Source organism: Grampus griseus (genome assembly GCF_964374135.1).
Source record: "Grampus griseus genome assembly, chromosome: 20".
NCBI lineage: Eukaryota > Metazoa > Chordata > Mammalia > Artiodactyla > Delphinidae > Grampus > Grampus griseus.
Window position 1 is genome coordinate 50801301 of NC_139014.1, and position 20301 is coordinate 50821601.

At 46.1% G+C, this 20301-nt stretch overlaps 1 protein-coding gene across 1 annotated transcript in view; it reads left to right on the forward strand.

Moving 5' to 3' along the window:
- PITPNA (phosphatidylinositol transfer protein alpha) overlaps window positions 1-20037 on the forward strand; it is a 38225-nt gene extending 18188 nt beyond the window's left edge. Inside the window, exons 5-12 of the mRNA XM_082679661.1 lie at window positions 1014-1021; window positions 2121-2195; window positions 4724-4807; window positions 6886-6963; window positions 7127-7237; window positions 8346-8468; window positions 18784-18852; window positions 19903-20037. Coding sequence (XP_082535787.1) covers window positions 1014-1021; window positions 2121-2195; window positions 4724-4807; window positions 6886-6963; window positions 7127-7237; window positions 8346-8468; window positions 18784-18828 — 524 coding nt within the window. The 3' untranslated portion in view covers window positions 18829-18852; window positions 19903-20037. The remainder of the gene's footprint in view (window positions 1-1013; window positions 1022-2120; window positions 2196-4723; window positions 4808-6885; window positions 6964-7126; window positions 7238-8345; window positions 8469-18783; window positions 18853-19902) is intronic.
- Window positions 20038-20301: the final 264 nt, after the last annotated feature.

Genomic DNA, 20301 nt, shown 5'->3' on the forward strand with positions numbered 1-20301 from the left:
TCAGGATGGGGCTGCTAGATGTGCCACGTACACAGCCCAGGGCTCTTGCTCCCAGAACAGTGCTGGAGAATTTCTGCCAAACTGGTCTCTTTGGACTCGCCCTCGATGGATATTATACCCTTCATTTCCTTTTTTGTTAAACTAATAACAGGGCAGTTATTTCAATAGCCCTTTTAGTTATAATCTTGATCTGATGCTTTCTTGCAAGTATCTTTCGTTGGATTCAGGGAAATTACTGATAGTCTCTTGGGTTGTTTCTATACAAGGTGGATCTTATCCCTTATATTTCAAATTCTCCTCATCTCAATCTCAGAGGTAACCTTAGTTTCAGTTTTAGAGTTATGGAATTTGACTGTTAGCCCCATGTACTGTCAGATGGGGCAGTGTGGCATCCATCTGAAATTGCGGTAACTGCCAAAGTCAGAGGGTACAAAATGATCTGGGCTGTGGTCAGGAGGAAGGCTAGTCTATTCCCCAGTGACATTAGAGCTGCAGTCATTTTCTCTGATAAATAATTGAACGGTGCTTTCCGAGGGGGTCTCATTACAATGATCAAGAGTGTGGAGGGTGAGAGGTTTGGTTACAGTGAGAGGAAGGATGCAGAGGGCAGATAGACAGTGCCTGGCCTACAGTGCCCTGCTCTGTGTCCCGGGAAGTGGGGGTGGGGGGACACCAGGTGACACTCCGACGGCAGAGCAGCGGGTCTCCGCGCTTCAGCTCATCAGAACTGCTCCCTGTCTTTGCCCAACTGGGAAGAGTCCTGAGGAGCCTGTAGTGGCATCGCTTTAATTAAATTCCATATTTGGTCTTTGGGGACTTTGTATGAGTGCAACTTGAGAGTTGCTGCATTTGAGGTACCAGATGTACTCGCTGGGGCTTGGAGAGTGACTGTGGAGTGCCCCAGGGAGTGGAGAATTCTTTGCTTCCGTGCTCCCTGGGGGTGAGGGCTGGATATTTTATTTATCCTCATTAATCTTTTTCTTTCTTTTTTCCATGTCCTTGCCTTGGAGCAGTTATTACAGTAAGTATTTTCAGGGGGGTTGGAACTGTAGATGATTTATAAGAAAGGGAAAAATAAAAATGGAACTGCCCCGGAGACTCCTGGGTATTCCTCTCTTTCTCTTGGGTGACTTTTGGAGCTTTTGAGGCTTAATCCTTTCAGTCCTAATGAGGAACTTGTTAATTGGCAAAATGGCTTCTTGCTTGAAGTTACATTGGCAGGTGGCTTTGTACGTGCAGCAGTCAGGACTGTGGCATACTAGCCCCAGGTCTCACGTGTACAGAATGATGCAAGCCTGTGCCCTGCTTGCCCCAGGTTTGGCCTTCCCAGGGTTGTACAAGAAGCTTCGGTTCAGCTGACCCGATTGTGACTTTCCCATTGGGGCGTTTGTTGACCCCAGTGAGCACTGACCCTTGGCAAAATTGAGAAATCAGCAAGGTTTCTTTTCCAGGCCCAGCCCCTCTGTCAGTGCCCCTTCTCTCCACCCTTCAGCATCCTCATCCAGGTGCCTTGTCCCTGCTGGTAAATGTAAGAAGTTTCTGGGAACCTAATTCCCACTGAGGAGTTAGGGGGTTAACGTGTTCCTCCTTTGAGTAGTTCCAACTTTTTAAAGGCACTAAGGGAGGAGGCTGATAATTAGCATGAAGGGTTAAATTAGCAGAAGGCTGGCTGGGGAGAACGGGTGCGGGTGGGGAACACATTTGGTTGGCTGGGAAGTCTCCCCATGCTCTTCCCACGCTGCCAGTCAGCCGTTATGCCCTGTGCATGAGGCAAATAGGAGAGATACACGGATTAAATACATGGATTTTGAAGCCAGACACAACTGAGTTTGAGGCCCAGCTCTGTCGTTATCTCTCTGCCATTGGACAAGTCCCCTCACGCCTTTGAAAGTAACTTTCCTTGACTATAAGACGAGGGTGGTATTACTACAGCCATCGCAGGCTGGGGTGAGGATTGAACGAGATAACACTCACCCAGCATACTGTGGGCTCCTGGTACAGTTAGCTGTTACTATAAGGCAGAGGCTGGGGTCTCTCGACTGCCCATGAGCAAGTAGGGGGGATGGTTACTCTCCAACTTTGAGCCTGGTGACTGTAAGGTATTTTTTTTCCCCTTCCAGAATGAATACATGAAAGAAGACTTTCTGATTAAAATTGAAACCTGGCACAAACCAGATCTTGGCACCCAGGAGAATGTAAGTAGCACTTCCCAGGAGCCCCAAGGACTTCCAGGCCCCAGGACGGGGTGTTGAGGCTCCATCCATGCCAAGGGGTCTGATCCATGGTCCCCTTTTTCCTGGCCAGGCAGGCAGTAGCCTGTGCCCAGATCTGTCCTACCAGGGTGGGATTGCTCTGTCTCTAATCTGAAAAATATGATCTCCAAGACTCTTTATAGGACCTCTCTTAGTGCTGGCATTGGTCTAAAAATGTAACTCCTGGCACAGAGGAGGTGAATTTTTAAACCATCAAAATTAGGGAATTCCCTGGCAGTCCAGTGGTTAGGACTTGGTGCTTTCACTGCCGGGGCCGGGGTTCAATCCCTGGTTGGGGAACTAAGATCCCATAAGCTGGGCTTCCCTGGTGGCGCAGTGATTAAGAATCCGCCTGCCAATGCAGTGGACACGGGTTCGAGCCCTGGTCCAGGAAGATCCCATATGCCGTGGAGCAACTAAGCCCCTGCCCCACAACTACTGAGCCTGTGCTCTAGAGCCTGCAAGCCGCAACTACTGAAGCCTGCGTGCCTAGAGCCCGTGCTCCACAACAAGAGAAGCCACTGCAATGAGAAGCCCGTGGACCGTGACAAAGAGTAGCCCCCGCTCGCCGCAACTAGAGAAAGCCCGTGCACAGCAACAAAGACCCAATGCAGCCAAAAATGATAAATAAGTAAAATAAATAAATTTATTAAAAAAAAAATAAGATCCTGTAAACCATGTGGAGTGGCCAAGAAAAAAAAAAGAAAGAAAATTACAGCCTCTGTAGAGCACAATTTGCCAGTACTCTTTAAATTTAAAATACAGAGGCTTCCCTGGTGGCGCAGTGGTTAAGAATCCGCCTGCCAGTGCAGGGGACACAGGTTCAAGCCCTGGTCCGGGAAGATCCCACATGCCACGGAGCAGCTAAGCCCGTGCGCCACAACTACTGAGCCCATGTGCCACAACTACTGAGCCTGCACTTTAGAGCCCACAAGCCACAACTACTGAGCCTGTGTGCCGAAACTACTGGACCCCGTGCTCTGCAATGGGAAGCCACCACAATGAGAAGCCCGCGCTCTGCAACAAAGAGTAGCTGCTCACTGCAGCTAGAGAAAGCCCGCTTGGAGCAACGAAGACCCAACGCAGCCAAAAATAAATCAACAAAATAAATTTATAATAAATAAAATAAAATACACCTATCCTTTATCCCAGCAATTCCACACCTAGGAATTTATACTACAGTTATGTTTTCACATGTATGAAATAGCTTATATACAAGGAGATTCATCTCAGCATTCTTTGTGTACCCAAAGGTTAAAAACAACATAAAAGCCTATCAGTAGGACCCTGTTAAATAAATTGTTGTGCAGCCATATAGTGCTATATTATGCAGCCATTAAAAAGAACCAGTAGGGAACAGTCTTCAACATACACTGTTCAGTGGAAAAAGCACGATGTGAAACAGTGTGTATACATGCTACCATCTGTATTAAAAGAAAAATCTCTACACTTGAATGTTTAGCAGTGGTGGTACTTGGGAGTGGACTTGAAGACAAGAGAAAGAGTTATACGCTTTATCATATCCTTTTGTGCATTTTGTAAATTTATTTATTTTTGGCCGCATTAGGTCTTCGTTGCTGCTCGTGGGCTTTTCTCTAGTTGCGGAGAGCAGGGGCTACTCTTTGTTGTGGTGCACGGGCTTCTCGTTGCAGTGGCTTCTCCTGTTGCAGAGCACAGGCTCTAGGCGTGCGGGCTTCAGTAGTTGTGACACACGGGCTTAGTTGCTTCGCAGCTTGTGGGATCTTCCCAGACCAGGGCTCAAACCCGTGTCCCCTGCATTGGCAGGAGGATTCTCAGCCACTGTGCCACCAGGGAAGCCCCTTTTGTACATTTTGAATTTGTATCAGAATTTCGTAGCATGATTTTGTATCTGGTACCACCTATTTTGAGTTAGTTAATTTTTTTTTTTTTTTTTTGCGGTACGCGGGCTTCTCACTGTTGTGGCCTCTCCCGTTGCGGAGCACAGGCTCCGGACGCGCAGGCTCAGCGGCCATGGCTCACGGGCCCAGCCGCTCCGCGGCATGTGGGACCTTCCCAGACCAGGGCACGAACCCGTGTCCCCTGCATCGGCAGGCGGACTCTCAACCACTGCGCCACCAGGGAAGCCCTTGAGTTAGTTAATTTTTAAGAGCATCAAAATAAGCAGTATATGGCTAACCAGGCAACATCCCCATGAGACAAGTGTATAGTCTTTACAAAGGGGGAACATATGGAAACAAAATAGGTGCTAGGGGAGTCCTGAGAGTGTCTTGGGCTGTTGCAGTTGTACTTAGCTTGAAAAATCAAAGCATTAGTTCTCAAATGTATGTCCACTTAAAATCCATCCTCCCACTCCTTTGGATAGTTTTGTATGTACCAGTAGGAATCTCACATCTCTGGCTATGGGAACAGCTGCTGCTAGGTGTCCATTTTGGGTAAAGGGTGCTTCGTAGATGATAAAAACTACACGGTGGTCCTCCTTGTTCCTGCAGGTGCATAAACTGGAGCCTGAGGCCTGGAAACATGTGGAAGCTATATATATAGACATTGCAGATCGAAGCCAAGTACTTAGCAAGGTAGGAACTGTTCAGTGATATGGGTGGCCTTTGAGATGCAGAAATGACTTCTAAGTGTCAGAGAAACCAAGGAACCATACCCAACTTGACTCAAAGGGAAGTTCTCTCTTGGGTATTTTATTTTTTAAATGAGTGTTAAGAATTGCCTCGCCTTGACTCGGGGATACCACCAGGAAAATAGTGGCCCAGATGTATGTGTCCTGCTTGGCCTCTGGAAATTGTCACTGGATGACGCAGGTACTGTCGGTAGCCCTGGGGTTGATTTGCCCTGCTGAAGTGACACTTAGCCTGAAACTAGTTCTCTTTCTAACCTTGTGATCAAAAATATATATTGCCTGCCTATTTTGTGTTTAGAATACTCTGTTCTGTGGGTTCCAGGTTGGGGGGTTGCCAGTTACATGAAAAGACAAGTCCCCTGCCCTCAAGACATTGGTGGTCACTTCTCAGAGTAACAGACATGGCAGCAGCCACCTGGAAAGGACAGTCCACTGCTAGACCATAAAGTTGGAGAAATTGGGGACCAGGTCTGTCCTGCTCACTGCCCAGGAGGTATTGGTTTAAGGAAGTAAAGGACTAGGTTTCCCCCATGCAGTACTCTTCCTATTTGACAGAGGCCTATTGGAATCTGGGCACAGGAACTTGACTCTGCCCATTGGTAGGGAATAAGTGTTTGCTCTCTGTACCCCAGGGGTATGATATTTCTTTCCTGGAGTCACTCTTTGTGCCTAAGATATTTTGTTTTGTGCATTCCCAAATAGATATGAAAGCCATCTTGTGCTTCTTTGCCTAATATCCCCACCCTTACCCTCAAAAGATTAGTGGATTTTTCAAAAAATTTTTTTTATTGAAGTATAACATATATAGCAAAGTGAATAGATCATAAGTGTGCAGCTTGATGAATTTCCTCAAACTGAACATCGCCAGATATTTCTCAAACAGAAATACTAGCCAAAAGTATGGTGCTTTGAGTATTTTGTTGACTGTTTCATGTGAGTGGAGAGAAGCAGAGGCGGGGAAGATTTAATAAATAATCTCCTTAGCTTTGGGAAATGCTTTATGATTGTGTGTGTATGTGCGTGATTTGATACCTTCGTTATTTTTGTTAAGTAGATGCCATAAGGAGTTTGCTTTTCGTTGCCCACATTAGTCAATGCAGAGGAACAGCCCAAGAGTAAACTTCTGTTACTGTTAATTAACACACAGCTGACTGCATTTTAAATTAACACACTGACTGCATTTTAAATCAGTGAGGGGAGACTGACGATAGTACACAAGAGGATTAAGTCTGTACATTGAACATTTTCAATAATGATTTTATTAAAACAAGGCAGTTTAAAAACAAAAACAAAACAAGCCAGAGGGAGATGGGACTAGAAGATTGCAGGAATGACTGCGGCCAGTTGTTCTCAGCTCAGGCTGCTGTTTTAGAATCACCTGGGGAGTTAAAAAAAAAATGCATGCAACCCTCCCCTGCAAATGTTCTTATTCACTGGGTTTTAGGCGGAATGACCCAGAAATCTGTACAGTTGACCCTTGAACAACATGGGTTTGAACTGCAGGGGTCTACTTAAAAGCAGTTTTTTTTTCAGTATTAAATACAGTTCCACACGATCTGTGCTTGGTTGAATCCGAGGATGCAGAGGAACTGCGGGTACGGAGGGCAAACTGTCAGTTGGATTTTTGACTGCGTGGAGGGTCAGCACCCCTAACCCCTGCCTTGCTCAGGGGTCAACTGTATTTTGAAAACACCTTCCTTGGTCATATGAATGTTCACTCCAGGTTGCAAATCCCCACCTTAAACAGTGGAAATACGTGCCTGCTCACACAGTCTGGTAAAAGTGAAAACAGGCCCTGGCAGACAAAATCACAGAGAGCTCTCCTCTGAGGCAAATGTAAACAGTTCTGTATCTTGTTTATAACACCTTCCCAGATTTTCTGTGAGCCAGCAGCGTCAAGAATGGTATGAACTGTACTCTGGTGGAAAATCTGATCTGTTTCTCTCTCTCTCTCTCTCTCTCCCCTCCCCCCTCCCCTCCCCCCTCTTTATCCCTCCCCGCTCCAACTCCAACTTCTCTCAGGATTACAAGGCAGAGGAAGACCCAGCAAAATTTAAGTCTATCAAAACAGGCCGAGGACCCTTGGGTCCCAATTGGAAGGTGCAGTTCACACCCTCACCACCGGGTGGGGTGGCGGGTGGACTGGGGCCAGTGTGTGGGGGCCTCCCCAATGGAGGAGGGGAATGGCCCGCCTGGGCTAAGGGGGATCCAGAGGTCTGCCCTCTTAGTTAACTGCTTGCCTGTGGGTGTGTTTCTAATACAGCAAGAACTTGTAAATCAGAAAGACTGCCCATACATGTGTGCATACAAACTGGTTACTGTCAAGTTCAAGTGGTGGGGCCTGCAGAACAAAGTGGAAAACTTTATACATAAGGTAAGTGACCAGGGTAGGAGGCCTTCCCCGTGTGTGTTGGTGGGGGGTGTTTTGCCCGACAAGAGAAAATCATACAACCCACGTGGCATATATCAACCCACGTGGCTTGATATTTTGGTTTCATTTCCCAGACCCCCACTCCCCCTTGCACTGAACTGTCTTACAGTTTAATACTGTCCATCCAAGGGTACCACATGTGAAAGGTAAGGAAACTGAGGCAAAAGAAGGAAACAGGAAGGGGCTTTGCTGTGATTAAATGACAAATTCAGCATCTTTTTATTTAGTTAGTTGCGCTGGGTCTTAGTTGCAGCAGGTGGGCTCCTTAGTTGTGGCTTGCGGGCTCCTTAGTTGCAACTCATGGGCTCCTTAGTTGTGGCATGTGAAGTCTTAGTTGCGGCATGCATGTGGGATCTAGTTCCCTGACCAGGGATCGAACCCAAGCCCCGTGCATAGGGAATGCGGCGTCTTAACCGCTGCACTACCAGGGAAGCCCCTCAGCATCTTTTCTTGATGCCAAAAGGCAAGAAGCACTATGAAACAAATTCTCCAGTGCCCAGAATTACTGAACTAGACAGACCTAAGGAGTTTTTTCCTTTTTTCTTTTTTTAACAAGAGAATCTCAAACAAAAGTATAATAACATGTAAAAATGGGAGACCCAGGAAAACTGAGCAACTCGCCCAAATGACACCTAAGGAGTTTCTATAGCCTTATCTCTGATGTGTGAGTCTGGTGAAACTGGGCAACATTCATAGCTGTTGGCCAGTTTTAACCTGGCTTTAGGCTCAAGAGACAAGGAGGAAACTTGGCACAGTTGTTTTGGGACCTTGACTTGTGGACTGCCTGTCTTGGTAGCATTTTGGGCACAGAGCCTCGTGGTGAGGTAGGCACCAACTCTCTCCTGGGGGCTTCCCCTACTTGAAGCCATACCCTTCAGACACATGGAGGCAAAGGTCACTGACCTCAGGGACTGGAGGGCTGATCCAGATAAGCCAGCCAGGTATCACTCCCCCCCGTGAAGTGTGGGTACTGGCACAGAGGTCGTGGGGCGGAGGGCTGCAGCAGTGGCCTGCACCTTCCGGTTCTAACTTGGGTCCCTCCTTTTTATAGCAAGAGAAGCGTCTGTTTACAAACTTCCACAGGCAGCTGTTCTGTTGGCTTGATAAGTGGGTTGACCTGACTATGGATGACATTCGAAGGATGGAAGAAGAGACGAAGAGACAGCTGGATGAGGTACGTGGGAGGCCAGACGAGACTCTGGGTCTGTCACCTAGATAACCGTGAACATTATGGAGACTGTCGTGCCAGGGCAGTTCACTGAGGGCACCGTCCTGTGGTTCTAGGAACATGTCAGCGTCCACTGTGGGTAAGGTCTAATGCCAGGCGATATGGGAACTACAAGGAAGAAAGCAGCCTGTGCTCTTGAACTTGCAGTCTAGTCGAGGTCTTGGCATATCCAGAGAGACAAATATGGCGGGCTGTGCTGAATGCCAAGTGAGTAATACAGTTGCTGCAGTGGTTCTTCAGAGCCGGTGGTGGGGGGATGGTGCTGGGCTGCAGAGGTGGAGGCGGCCTCGGAAGGAGGCAGGCTGGGCTGGTCCACGAATGCCACGCATGTCACCCGCAGAGGACAGCAGCGGCACACAGGACTAACCCCTCTATAATGGTGTTGGGAGCTATTTTTAGAGTTTGGAGCCTTTGCCTTTTTTTTTTTCTTGCCCATGGCATGGATCCCAGAAGGAGAGCTATCTGCTGTTCCATGGAAGCCTGAAGACCTAACACTCCTCTTGCCTCATTTGGGGAATTTGGGGCTGCTTCCCTGCAAGGCTCACTCTGAGGAGATGGTCAGTAAATAACATTCAGGCAGCCACTGTGTGTGAGACACTATTCTGAGGGCTTTTCCACGTCTTGTCCCATCTCCTGTGATCCTCACAACCCCTGTGAGGATGCGCCACTGTTACCCCCACTCTCAGATGAGGATGTAGAGGTTCTGAGAGTTCAAGGCCATACCCAGGGTCACACAGCCTGCAGGTGATACAGTCAGGGGAAGAGCCATAGCACTCAATCACTCCGTCTCTTCTTCTCCCTCTAAATGCCATTTGGGGCTCCCTCCTGCCTCTCGGGGCTAAAAATAAGGCAGGAAGCTCTGTTTCATAGGAACTGCCATCCATTGCTCCCTCCTTGCCCTGGGAGGGTTGGCATGGGGCCTGGGTGTCTGGCAGGCATAGCTTTGCACAGCCTTGTCTGGCACTCCAGCAGGGCCTCAGGTGAGACGCAGGCCCGGGTCCACGGTGCCCCACACTACACAGGTGGTCCCGCTGCCCTGTGCTGGTCTCGGTGGAGAATGGGCCTGCGAGCTCTTCCTTCCTTGATTTTCCCTCCAGGATGACACTTCCTGGGCTGACTCACTGGTTACAGTGGTTTGCTGAGTTAGTTCCTGTTGTAGGCAGACGTTTTAGTTATTCATTCAGGTACATTTGGCAGGGAAGTGGCAGGATTTTGGACACAACTCCTGATTCTTCTGCTAAGGATCTTCAGGAAGTGGTAGATTTTAATGTCCAGGTCCCTGGCGATTCTAACAATGTAAGAGGGAGGCCTGAGTCCTGTGGTCACCCGATTCTTGAGAAAAAGAAAAGAAACAGGCTACCAAATGGAAGAACACGGAGCTTTCGGGGTTTAGCCTGTAGCTTCAGCTGCCCACTGCCTGACAGCCCAGCCAGAAGTACACTGGGGTCATGGAAGTGTTTGCTGACAGCCTTTCACTCTTTGGGTCGAATTCGCATTCTTGGTGCTGGGAGAACTCTCCTGAGCATTTACTGGATCTGCCTGCCTCAGATCCAAAGTTTGAGAGCACTTGTCCTCGGGGAGTTCTTTTTTTAATCCCCACCCCTTGTCTTTGCCTGTTTCTCCATTCTGTGGATAACTGTGCCAAAAGCTTAGATGATCTCTGTCCTCCAAGATAATTGCAAAATGCAGAAAACCCTCTTTGGAATTGGAATTTTTTAAATAGTTGGCAGTGGAAGAGAAAGCAAAGCCACTGGGGGACGTGTTCTGACCCCTTTAGCAACTGTATGGGACCTTTGTGTGCTGACTGTACCGCTGGCTCACTTCTCTTTCTTCTTTATTTTTCCTCTTTCTAAAAATATTTTTATCCAAGTTTTATTTTCAGAGTTTTACTTTTTTCATTTTTAATTAAAAAGACACTTTATTGAAGTCTGATTGACATACAAAGAGCTGCACCCATTTAATGTGTACATCCTGATGAGCTTGCAGATAAATAGACATCCGTGAGACCATCACCACAGTCAGTGTCCAAAGCATATCCATCACCTCCACAAGTACCCTAGGCGTATGAGGAAGATGCCGTCCTCCTCTGCCCTGTCCCTGCGGTCCTGCCCCCAGAAGTAGCCCCTTGCAGTTCTCACAGTTGTTTCTTTTGTTAGTTACCTCCGAGTTTCTAAATAATAGGTTTATCCTCTTAATTCACAGTTTTTCAACTTTAGCTGTTAATTGCTCGCTTCTTCCTGTGGAAGGTTTAGCTCTTTTACTCCACCCACCACTCACACGCTCCTCCTCTCCATCCTTCAGTGTCACAATTTGGGGTTAACTGGTCATTCAGCATTTATCATTATTATACCTTTGTCGTTCTTTTTCCCAACTGAACCCTTTCATCTACTCTGATCTTCATTCCTTCCTTGGATAGTTTTCTTGTTTTGTTAGGAAGTTCATAACCACGTTCCTTCTTTTTGTTAGCTTAGTTCTCTGTATCATTAAGTTTTTGAGTCTCAACAGGGTGGTTGGTTGGGTTGTTTGCACAATAATGTAGTTGACTTTGGTTCATTCTCGTTCATTTTGCTCCCACTCAGTGGGCACTTTGAGCTAAAGATCTCTTTAGTTCTGGGAAATGTTTTTGTGTTACCTGTTTCATCATTTTCTCCCCTCTGTTCTCTTTGTTCTCTTTCTGGATTTTTTTTCAGTTAGAAGTTGGACCTCATGAATTGACCTTCTACTTTTCTTGTTGTGTCTCCTTTTTCGTCTCCTTCCTAGGGGAGGTTTTCCGAAGTTAACTTTTCTCTTCTCTGTTGAACTTAAGACATTTTAAAGCATTTCTTGTGCTGTGTTCTTTTTTTAAGTATTTTTTCTTTTTTTCTGCTTGCATCATTTTCCTTTTCTGAAGCTCCGGGTTTTGGTTCTTGTTTGGCTTTGAGATATCTCTGCCACCTGAACATTCTTTGTTTTCTCTGAGCTCCTTTTTCCTATGGGACTCTGTGTTTTCTGTTAGGGGCTTCCCTCAAATGATTGGGGGTTGGGGGTCCTTGGCTGTCCGTTCAAAGTGAAGAGTGAAGCTCCAAAAAGCGGTTGGAAGCTCTCTGAGTCAGTGGCTGGGCTTATTGAAGGGTAATCAGCTGGTTCCATTGGGGTCCCCCAATTCAGGATCCTGAGTCTATTTTTCTTGGGCTGCTCATTTTGCTTTGAGAGGACTCCCCAGTCTTTAGCTCATGGGGATGGTCAGGGCCAGCATTCTGGGAGCTGAGCTGAAGAAAGGTCCTGGTGGGCTCACTATGCCATGGGGTGGCTCTAACTTAATCCCATTGTATTCTGCATCGTGCCCACTTCACCCCTAGCTGAGCCTGGGGTCCTGAGTTCAAGACCTCAGTGCCTCCAGAGAGTGAATCCCTGGGCTTTGCAGGAAGGGGGCGTTACTTGACTGTGAAAACTGGGGGAGGGAACACCAGGGCACGCCAGGCCCAAATGGTTCTTTATTCCCACTTTCAGTGAAGTCACCTGTTTTCACCCCTAGCTGCACTCCCACTTTTAGAGGCACCTGATGCTGCCAGTTCCCAGGCCTCTGGGTGACCTGCAGCACCAGTGGGTCCCCTCCTCACCGGCAGCCCCTGCTGCTCTGCAGATCAGTCATTGCTCATCCATCCTTTTTCATCTTCCAGAATGCCATTTCCATCTCTTATCTGTAGTTGTCTCCTCTGTTCTTGTTGTCTTTATAGTTTTCTATCTTTTTTATTCCTTTACTGTCATTGTGGTAGGGTTTTGAGGAGGAATAGCAACAAATGCATGTATTCAATCTGCCATGATTAACTGCAAGTTTGTGATAGAAGATATGACTGTTAGGGAGTTCCCTGGTGGCCTAGTGGTTAGGATTCCAGGCTTTCACCGCCGTGGCCTGGGTTCAGTCCCTGGTCGGGGAACTGAGATCCTGCAAGCTGCGTGGCATGGCCAAAAAAAAAAAAAAAAAAAATCAGAGAAATTATGACTGTTACTCTTTAAACCAATGCATAGTAGTCTGGAGTGGGTGGGTTGTTTTGTGAGTTATGAGAGGTCACTATAAGGCCACAGTCACCACTGCCATAACTCTTGTCCCTCTGTGGGGGTGGACCCACCATTCTTGGATTGAGGCTCAAGGATTTGAGAAATGAGATCAAGAGATTAGTCCTGGGACTTCTCTAGTGGCGCAGTGGTTAAGAATCTGCCTGCCAATGCAGGGGACACGGGTTCGAGCCCTGGTCCGGGAAGATCCCACATGCCGCGGAGCAGCTAAGCCCGTGTGCCACAGCTACCGAGCCCACGTGCCACAACTTCCGAAGCCCACGCACCCAGAGCCTGTGCTCCACAACAAGAGAAGCCACTACAATGAGAAGCCCGCGCACTGCAACGAAGAGTAGCCCTGGCTTACCGCAACTAGAGAAAGCCTACATGCAGCAACGAAGATCCAACGCAGCCAAAAATTAATTAATTAATTTAAAAAAAAAGATTAGTCCCTTTCCCTAAAAACAAAAATGTCAGGAAATGTGTGCCTGTAGGGGACCAGTGGCTCTCCCTCCTTCCCTCGCTCCTGATCTTAAGAAACTCAATCTCAGAAGTGGAAGAGGGTACCTTAAAGGTCATTTAGTCCAATTATATGGCCAGTGCTTGAGTCCTCTCTGAAGCTTTCCCACCAGCTTGTGCTTGACCACCTCCTGTAATGGGGAACTCACTGTCTTATGAACATGGTGGTAATAAACATATCTATATTATTTTTTTAAATTGAAGTACAGTTGATTTATAATAACATATCTATTATTAAGAGAAGCTAACATTGAGGTCTTACCATGTGCCTGTCATGTGTGGTAAACATTTGACATGTATGGTCATGAAATGATCATGGCTACCTGTGCCATAGGTATTACTTTCAGAGAAGTTAAGGATACCTTCTAGTTCAGAGAATAGGGACCTCCTGGGCCTTGGTCATTAACTCTAGATAATGAGACTGGGAGAAGAGGACTCATTTTAAAAGTTTTAAGAAAACTTGTTTCCCTACTTACTGGACTCTCTAGAACATTTGCTGAGAAACAGCAAAGAACACACAATTAAGATCCTGCCGCATTTTCTTCCCCAGCCTTCCCTTGTGGGTTTTCCTCTCTAAATCTGTTGGCTTCTCTGATCCCTCCATAGCCCATTCCTTCTGGACTTTGTACTTTGGGTTGGAGCTCAGAGGCTGCATGGCGCTCTTGCTCTGCTGGCCCACCCTGGGAGCTGTCATTGAGCCTCCGTGTAGCCGGCCTTCCTGTCTGTTTGCTTGTGTGTGAATGTGCCTGTCCCTTTCTCATCACCTGAACTTTGATGAGGAGGGCCTTTCCTCCATCCTATGGCTTTTTGACTGATGGATCACCATCAGTTTTAGATTTTAAGTCTTAAACTCTGGACCGGTTACGCAGCAATTGTATAAGTGTCCCTGTGCAGTGGAGTGCCTGGCAGGACACTACATCCTAGTTTCCCGTTTGGGTTTGTGGTAGACAGAAGGTCTGAGGATAAAGAGAAATCACTCAGTGCCTAGCTCACCTGCTGGGCTGTGGGAGATTGGAATCTGAGATTCCCATAGCGCCTGCAGAGGGCAAAGCTAGGTCTTTTGAGGCCGAGGGATCCCTGTCTGTGGAGTCTTAATTCCTTCCGCCCTGCCCACAAGTGACTGACCCCAGGGCAGACCACCTGCAGCATTGACCAGCATCTTGAAATATAGGAGCAGCTTTCTTTTCTTTTAAAATGGTTTCATTTTTCAATATTAAGGTAATATATAAGCATCAAACATTTTTTGGAAAAGCGTAAAAAGTAGAAGGAAAAAAAACACTTGTACTCTATTTAAAGATAAGTACTCTATTTAAAGATAACCATTTTAAGAATTCGTACACACTTTTACTTAGCTATGATGGTATTCCATGTGCCTGGGTGGTTTTCTCACTTTTTTCTCTGAACATTGTAACAAAGCATTTCCTGCTAAAAAAAAGTTTCTTCACATACATGTTTCTAACAACAGTGTACATATTGCTGTGTACTCTGTCATCACCCTGTGTTGGATTTTCCTTCATGTTGTTGTAGGTTCTCACTGTTTTTAAATAATGCTGTGATGAAAATTTTTTATGCACTCAGTTTTTTGGGTAATTAGGATTATTTACTTAGAATAAATTCCTGCAAGTGGAATTAGAGAATTTAAGACTCTTGTTACCTATTGCCAAATATCTTCCCCCAAAGGCTGAATCTGTTTATAGAGTGGCTTTCTAGAGGTTCTTTTTTTTTTAAGATTTTTTTTGATGTGGACCTTTTTTTTTTTTTTTTTTTTTTTTTGCGTTACGCGGGCCTCTCACTGTTGTGGCCAGACGCGCAGGCTCAGCGGCCATGGCTCACGGGCCTAGCCGCTCCGCGGCATGTGGGATCTTCCCAGACCTGGGCACGAACCCGTGTCCCCTGCATCGGCAGGCGGACTCTCAACCACTGCGCCACCAGGGAAGCCCGATGTGGACCATTTTTAAAGTCTTTATTGAATTTGTTACAATATTGTGTCTGTTTTATGTTTTGGTTTTTTGGCCATGAGGCATGTGGTGGGATCTTAGCTCCCAGACCAGGGATCGAACCCCACACCCCCTCCATTGGAAGGCGAAGTCTTAACCATTGGACTGCCAGGGAAATCCCTAGAGAGGTTCTAAAAACAATTCCACATTTGCCTCATATCTGTGCACTTTCAGAACTAACTGGTTTGTGGTTACTTTTCAGTGTCTTAAACTGATTGTTTTTTGTTTTTTTTTTTACTAGCTTTATTTTTTTATTGAACTTTTTATTTTGAGATGATTATAAGATTCACATGCAGGTATAAGAAACAATACAGAGAGGAGATCCCTTTCTCCCAGTGACATCTTGCAAAACAGTAGTACAATATCACACCCAGGAAATTGACATTGATACTTATACAAGTTTCTTTAAGTAAAGGAGTATTTCATACTTATAGTAAAAAGTTTTCAAAAGATAGAGAAAAATGTTAAAAAATAGAAGTCCAAATAAATAAAGAAAATAAGTAGATGAAAAAAAGTCCCTTTCTTCCAGCCTTCGGCCTCATTCCCTAGAGGAAACCACTGCTAAAAACAAACAAACCAGGACTGGAGCTTCTATTTTCATGTTCCTCGACTATATGTATATATATAGCCTGCAGTGGTTTGATCCAAGGAACACTACAAACATCAGATAAAATCTCTTGTGTCATTTAGGCCCCAGGAAACAGGAAATAAGCATTCTTAGAGCATTTCATTATAAGAATGAAATAATGCATTTTTATTTCAGTGGCACCCTCTATGGGGAGGACCTTGTCTCTGAGAGTAAAGGAAGCTATCCTGTTTCCTGATAGGAAGTTGCATCTTATTTCAAGCAGTAGGAAAACAGGACCTGGCTTTGCGTTAGTAAATTAAAGCCAGGTGGTGGACTCTCAGGGTATACAAGGATCTGCTTGAGGCCCAAGGAGCTTTGGTCCCATGATACTAAATCTTAGCCTCCCTGATAATTGAAAATTTACATGAATGGTCATTAGTGAGCAGACATTTAAAGAGTGCTTTTCTGTCTTTTAAAAAATTTTATTTTGAAAGAGTTTCAAACTTACTAAAAATGACAAGAAGAATACTGAGAACTCCTGTATACTCTTGAACCCAGAGAACCCATTCCTTTAAAGGAAAGGGTACGACCCGGGATCACACACTGCACCCTTCTAGTCTCAGTCTGGTGCAGCTGCTCAGTTTTCTGGGACTTCTATGACCTTGACATTTGTGGAAGTTACAGGCTAGTCACTTTGTAGAATGTCTTTCAATTTGGGTTTGTCCAATGATTCTGCATGATTAGATCCAGTTTCTGTATTTTAGGCCGAAATGTCACAGACTTCGGTGTTCTTTTCATTGTATTCTGTCTTTCTGTCCAGTTCTGGTGAAGTTACCTTTGTTCACCTGAAGCACAGCAAGGTGTTCCAGGCTCATCTTGCTCTTTCTATGACCAGCCCTAGAATCAGCTGTATCACCAAGGAGCCCTGGTTCCTTTACTGGAGGATGGTGTTTGGGTGCTGAATGTGCTCATTACTGTTGGGGTGTTGCTGCTTCCAGACTTTCTCATAGGATGGAGCTGGGGGACTTTAACATCTGTAGTTATTTCTATATCTAGCTGACACATTATGATCACACAGATACCTTCCCATTCCAACCTAACACCACAAGGTTAACTTATCTTTTAAAAAATATGACAGTGCCCTTATCCTTAACAGATTTGTCATGTTGAAAAATCTTGAATTTGTTGAACCCTTATAAAGTAGTATATTAACAGATATTAATATGAATAACTGAAGTTATAGGAGCACTATTAAAGATATCATTCAGGAAAGTGAGTTTTGAGCAAACTCTACAGGGAGAGGCATTCCAGGGGAAGCTAGGAATAAGCACATACTGGCTTGGTGTCAGAAAACAGACTTTTCTGTTTGGAGCAGAGGATCTTTGCTGGGGACGATGAAAAGTGAGGCTTGTGAGACTGATTGATTTTATGACTCATTTAGGGTCCATCTCCTGTAGGTTCTGATTCATCAGGTCTGGAGCCCAAGAACCTACAAGTGCCCCAGGCAATAATCTTGATCAAGTCTGAGGAAACTCTAGCCTAAAAGGCTAAGCTAAGACCTTAGGTGTAATTACAGTAATTGTTGTCAGTAAGGAGTGACTATGGGAACCTTTGGGGAGGACCAGGAGAATGTTTTTCTCATGTCCAGGTTCCACATGGACTTACTGATTATAATAGTTGGTGGGGCAAGGGGGTGCAAACAATAGACACGGGTTTGAAACGTAGCAGAGAGTGTATTTGAAGATGTTTCCCAGTGGAGAACTACCACTGCTGAGATAGGATCTCTGCACAGTGGCAGTATTAAAGTCAAGTGAATAAAACAAAAACTGAGGAGGCTGTAGCTTAAAAGTGCAGGTTCTTGAGAGCTGTGTACACACACATCGCCTTCACTACGCTGTTTGGAATAAAGACATTAACAACACAGATAACATGTACAGAGTGCCAAGCACTCTGCTGTGCTAAGTACTCCACGTGAATATCTTAATCTTCACCACAACCCCATGACATGTGTACTATTATCTCTATTTTATTATTACCGTAATTGAGGCTTAGCAGTGAAGTCATTTGTTCAAGGTCACACAATTTAGTGATGGAGCCAGAATATGATCCAGGCAGTTTTATTCCAGCGCTTATGCTCTATGTGCTCAAAAGCTGTTGAATGAGTAAAGAAAGAAAGTTGAGCAGAAAACTCACAGATAACGAAGACATATCTAATGGGAAGTTAAAATATACATGTTATAGACATCCTGCAATTAGAACAGAATTTTCAAGTTGGAAAGGATTTGAGAGAGATGGCCACCACAGTATCCCCAACAAGAAGTTGTGTCCTCTGCTGCTTGGAAGGTGCCAGGGCAGGGACCACTCAGTGCTTCCAGAGAAGATCCCACCCTGTTTTCCAGCAGCCTCGCACTTCTGCCAAGCTGAGATCCACTCCCTGCATTCTCGATCCCTGTGTTCTGATGCCGAACTCTGGTGCCAAACTCTGCCCACCTGGCTGACTAGGCAAAGCCTCTAGGCAGAGCTCAGGAGAGGGAATTGCTCTTCCCTCCACCTGGAATGCTCCCTGCCCCCCACCCCCCAGGGAGCCCACGGGATTTCCCCCCTCACTTCCTTCTGGTCTTTACTCAAATGTCACTTATCAGAGAGGCCCTCCACAGCCTGCTCGTAAAATAGCACTTTCCCACAGTCTCTCCGTCCCAGCAGCCCGCAGCCCCACCCGGCATAGTTTGTTCGTTCTCCCCCCACCTTGTCCCAGAGTGTAAGCTCCTTGAGGAGAGACTTGGTCTGTTTTGGTTCACGGCTGAATTCAGGCTGGTTCAGGCCTGGAGCAGTTCCTTGCACAAAAAAAAATGCTTCATAAATATTTGTTGAATGAATGAAAGAAAGAGAGGAGCTTAAGAACTAAACCCCAACAATGGGATGCAGGGGAGAGAAATGGAAATCATGGATGGTGGGACCAATGACAGAGCTATAAATAGTATGACTTTGGCTGTGTGTACACAGAATTCTGTTCTTCTGATGGGCTTTGTGCACAAAACAAATGCTCTACCCTATCCACTGGCAGGATTGAGGAGGCATGTATTTGTTGTAGAGTTCCATCAACAGCAAAAGCCTTCAATTTTTCCTGTTTTTTCTGTTCCAGATGAGACAGAAGGACCCAGTGAAAGGAATGACAGCGGATGACTAAAGCCACTCCTCCCCCTTCTGCACTGTATGTACCTCATTTCTCACTGAGCATGACATAGACGCCAGAATCGGTTTGGGTCCTCAAGGCTCAGCAGCTCACTCTGGAGGCAGAAAGCCTGCTTCTTTCCTCGTCCTGCCCTCTAGTATTAATGATGATCGCGATGTTTAATAGCTCTCAGGCTTCGGAAAAAGAGGTTATGACTGTTAAGAGATTTTAGGGATCTGTGTGATTGTACAAAGAACCACTCAGAGACAAGGACAGGGTGGTGGGAAGTGTGGCTGGGGTGGGGGCAGTGGATGAGAATCAAAGCTTATCTGCACCTAATTACTCTTCCTCTCGTAACTTGAGCCATTTCAAGTTGAAGCTGGCATTCTGGGTGCTCCCTGTACCCCCCTGTGCCAGAGCTGTTCCCTACCTCTCCCTTGGAAAATTTGCCGTCCAGAGAGCTTTTCCTAGTGGTCCTTGTTGGGTCTGGTGCTTCATTTCCTTTCTCTCTATACCCTCTGATCCCAGACAAAGTAGTTCAGAGGCAGCATCTTTCAGATACTTGGAGAGTGTTTCTGCCCAGGTCATAGGACCAGGATGGGATGTCTCTTGTTTCACGTGGTCACTCCTTCCCAAGACCCTACATTGTATTAGCACCCAGTGTCCTGCACACCTCCACACTTGCTGTTATTCCAGCAGCTCAGAGGGGATTAGGCATGGAATGAGAAGCCTGGTCCTGCTCCCATCAGGCTCTGAGGGAAAATTATGTTATCAAATACAGCCCAGTTGTCCTCTAGCACTACGGTGCTAAGGAGGCCTGGGCTTTCACCAGCAGTGAAGCAAACCACTGCGCGCTCTCCCTGCCCTGTGTGCTTGAGGAGAACTTCTGGGAGATAAAACGGTAGGATAAAGTGGATTGAGGAGATGCCAGCTTCTCATCACTGCTTGGACCTTAGTTTCCTCTCCCCCCCACAGCCCCTCACTACACCGCCTGGCATCCTTCCTCCTTTTGCAATTCCCCCATGAATGATTTGCAGTGCGTTTCTATTTTCCTTTGTTGCTTCCTTAATAATTGTATTTCTCTTCTAGTTTTGCAAGACAGTGGTCAACAGGAAGGCCCAGCAGCTCCACCCTCCTGAGTGACAGGCCATCTTCGGACGCAGCCTTTCTGTGCCCATTCTTCAGGCAACTTTGATCCCTTACTGTAGTTAATTCTAGATGCCCTTTAACATTGTGAACAAATAGACTGTCTGGTATTACGAAGCCCGTGTGTGCGGGAGCCTGCCCCTCTGAGATATGTGGCGTGTAGGTGGCTGTATTTACAGCTCCTCCCTCTCCAACCATTGTGTTCTTGACCCATTTCTGTGTGCCCCCGCCCCCTTTACTTCTAAGTGACATTTTTAGTCTTTCAAAATAGCTGCCTTTTGTGATGTGGTGATTTTAAATGATTTACTTTGTTAGTTTTCAACCTTGGGATAAACTTGAGGT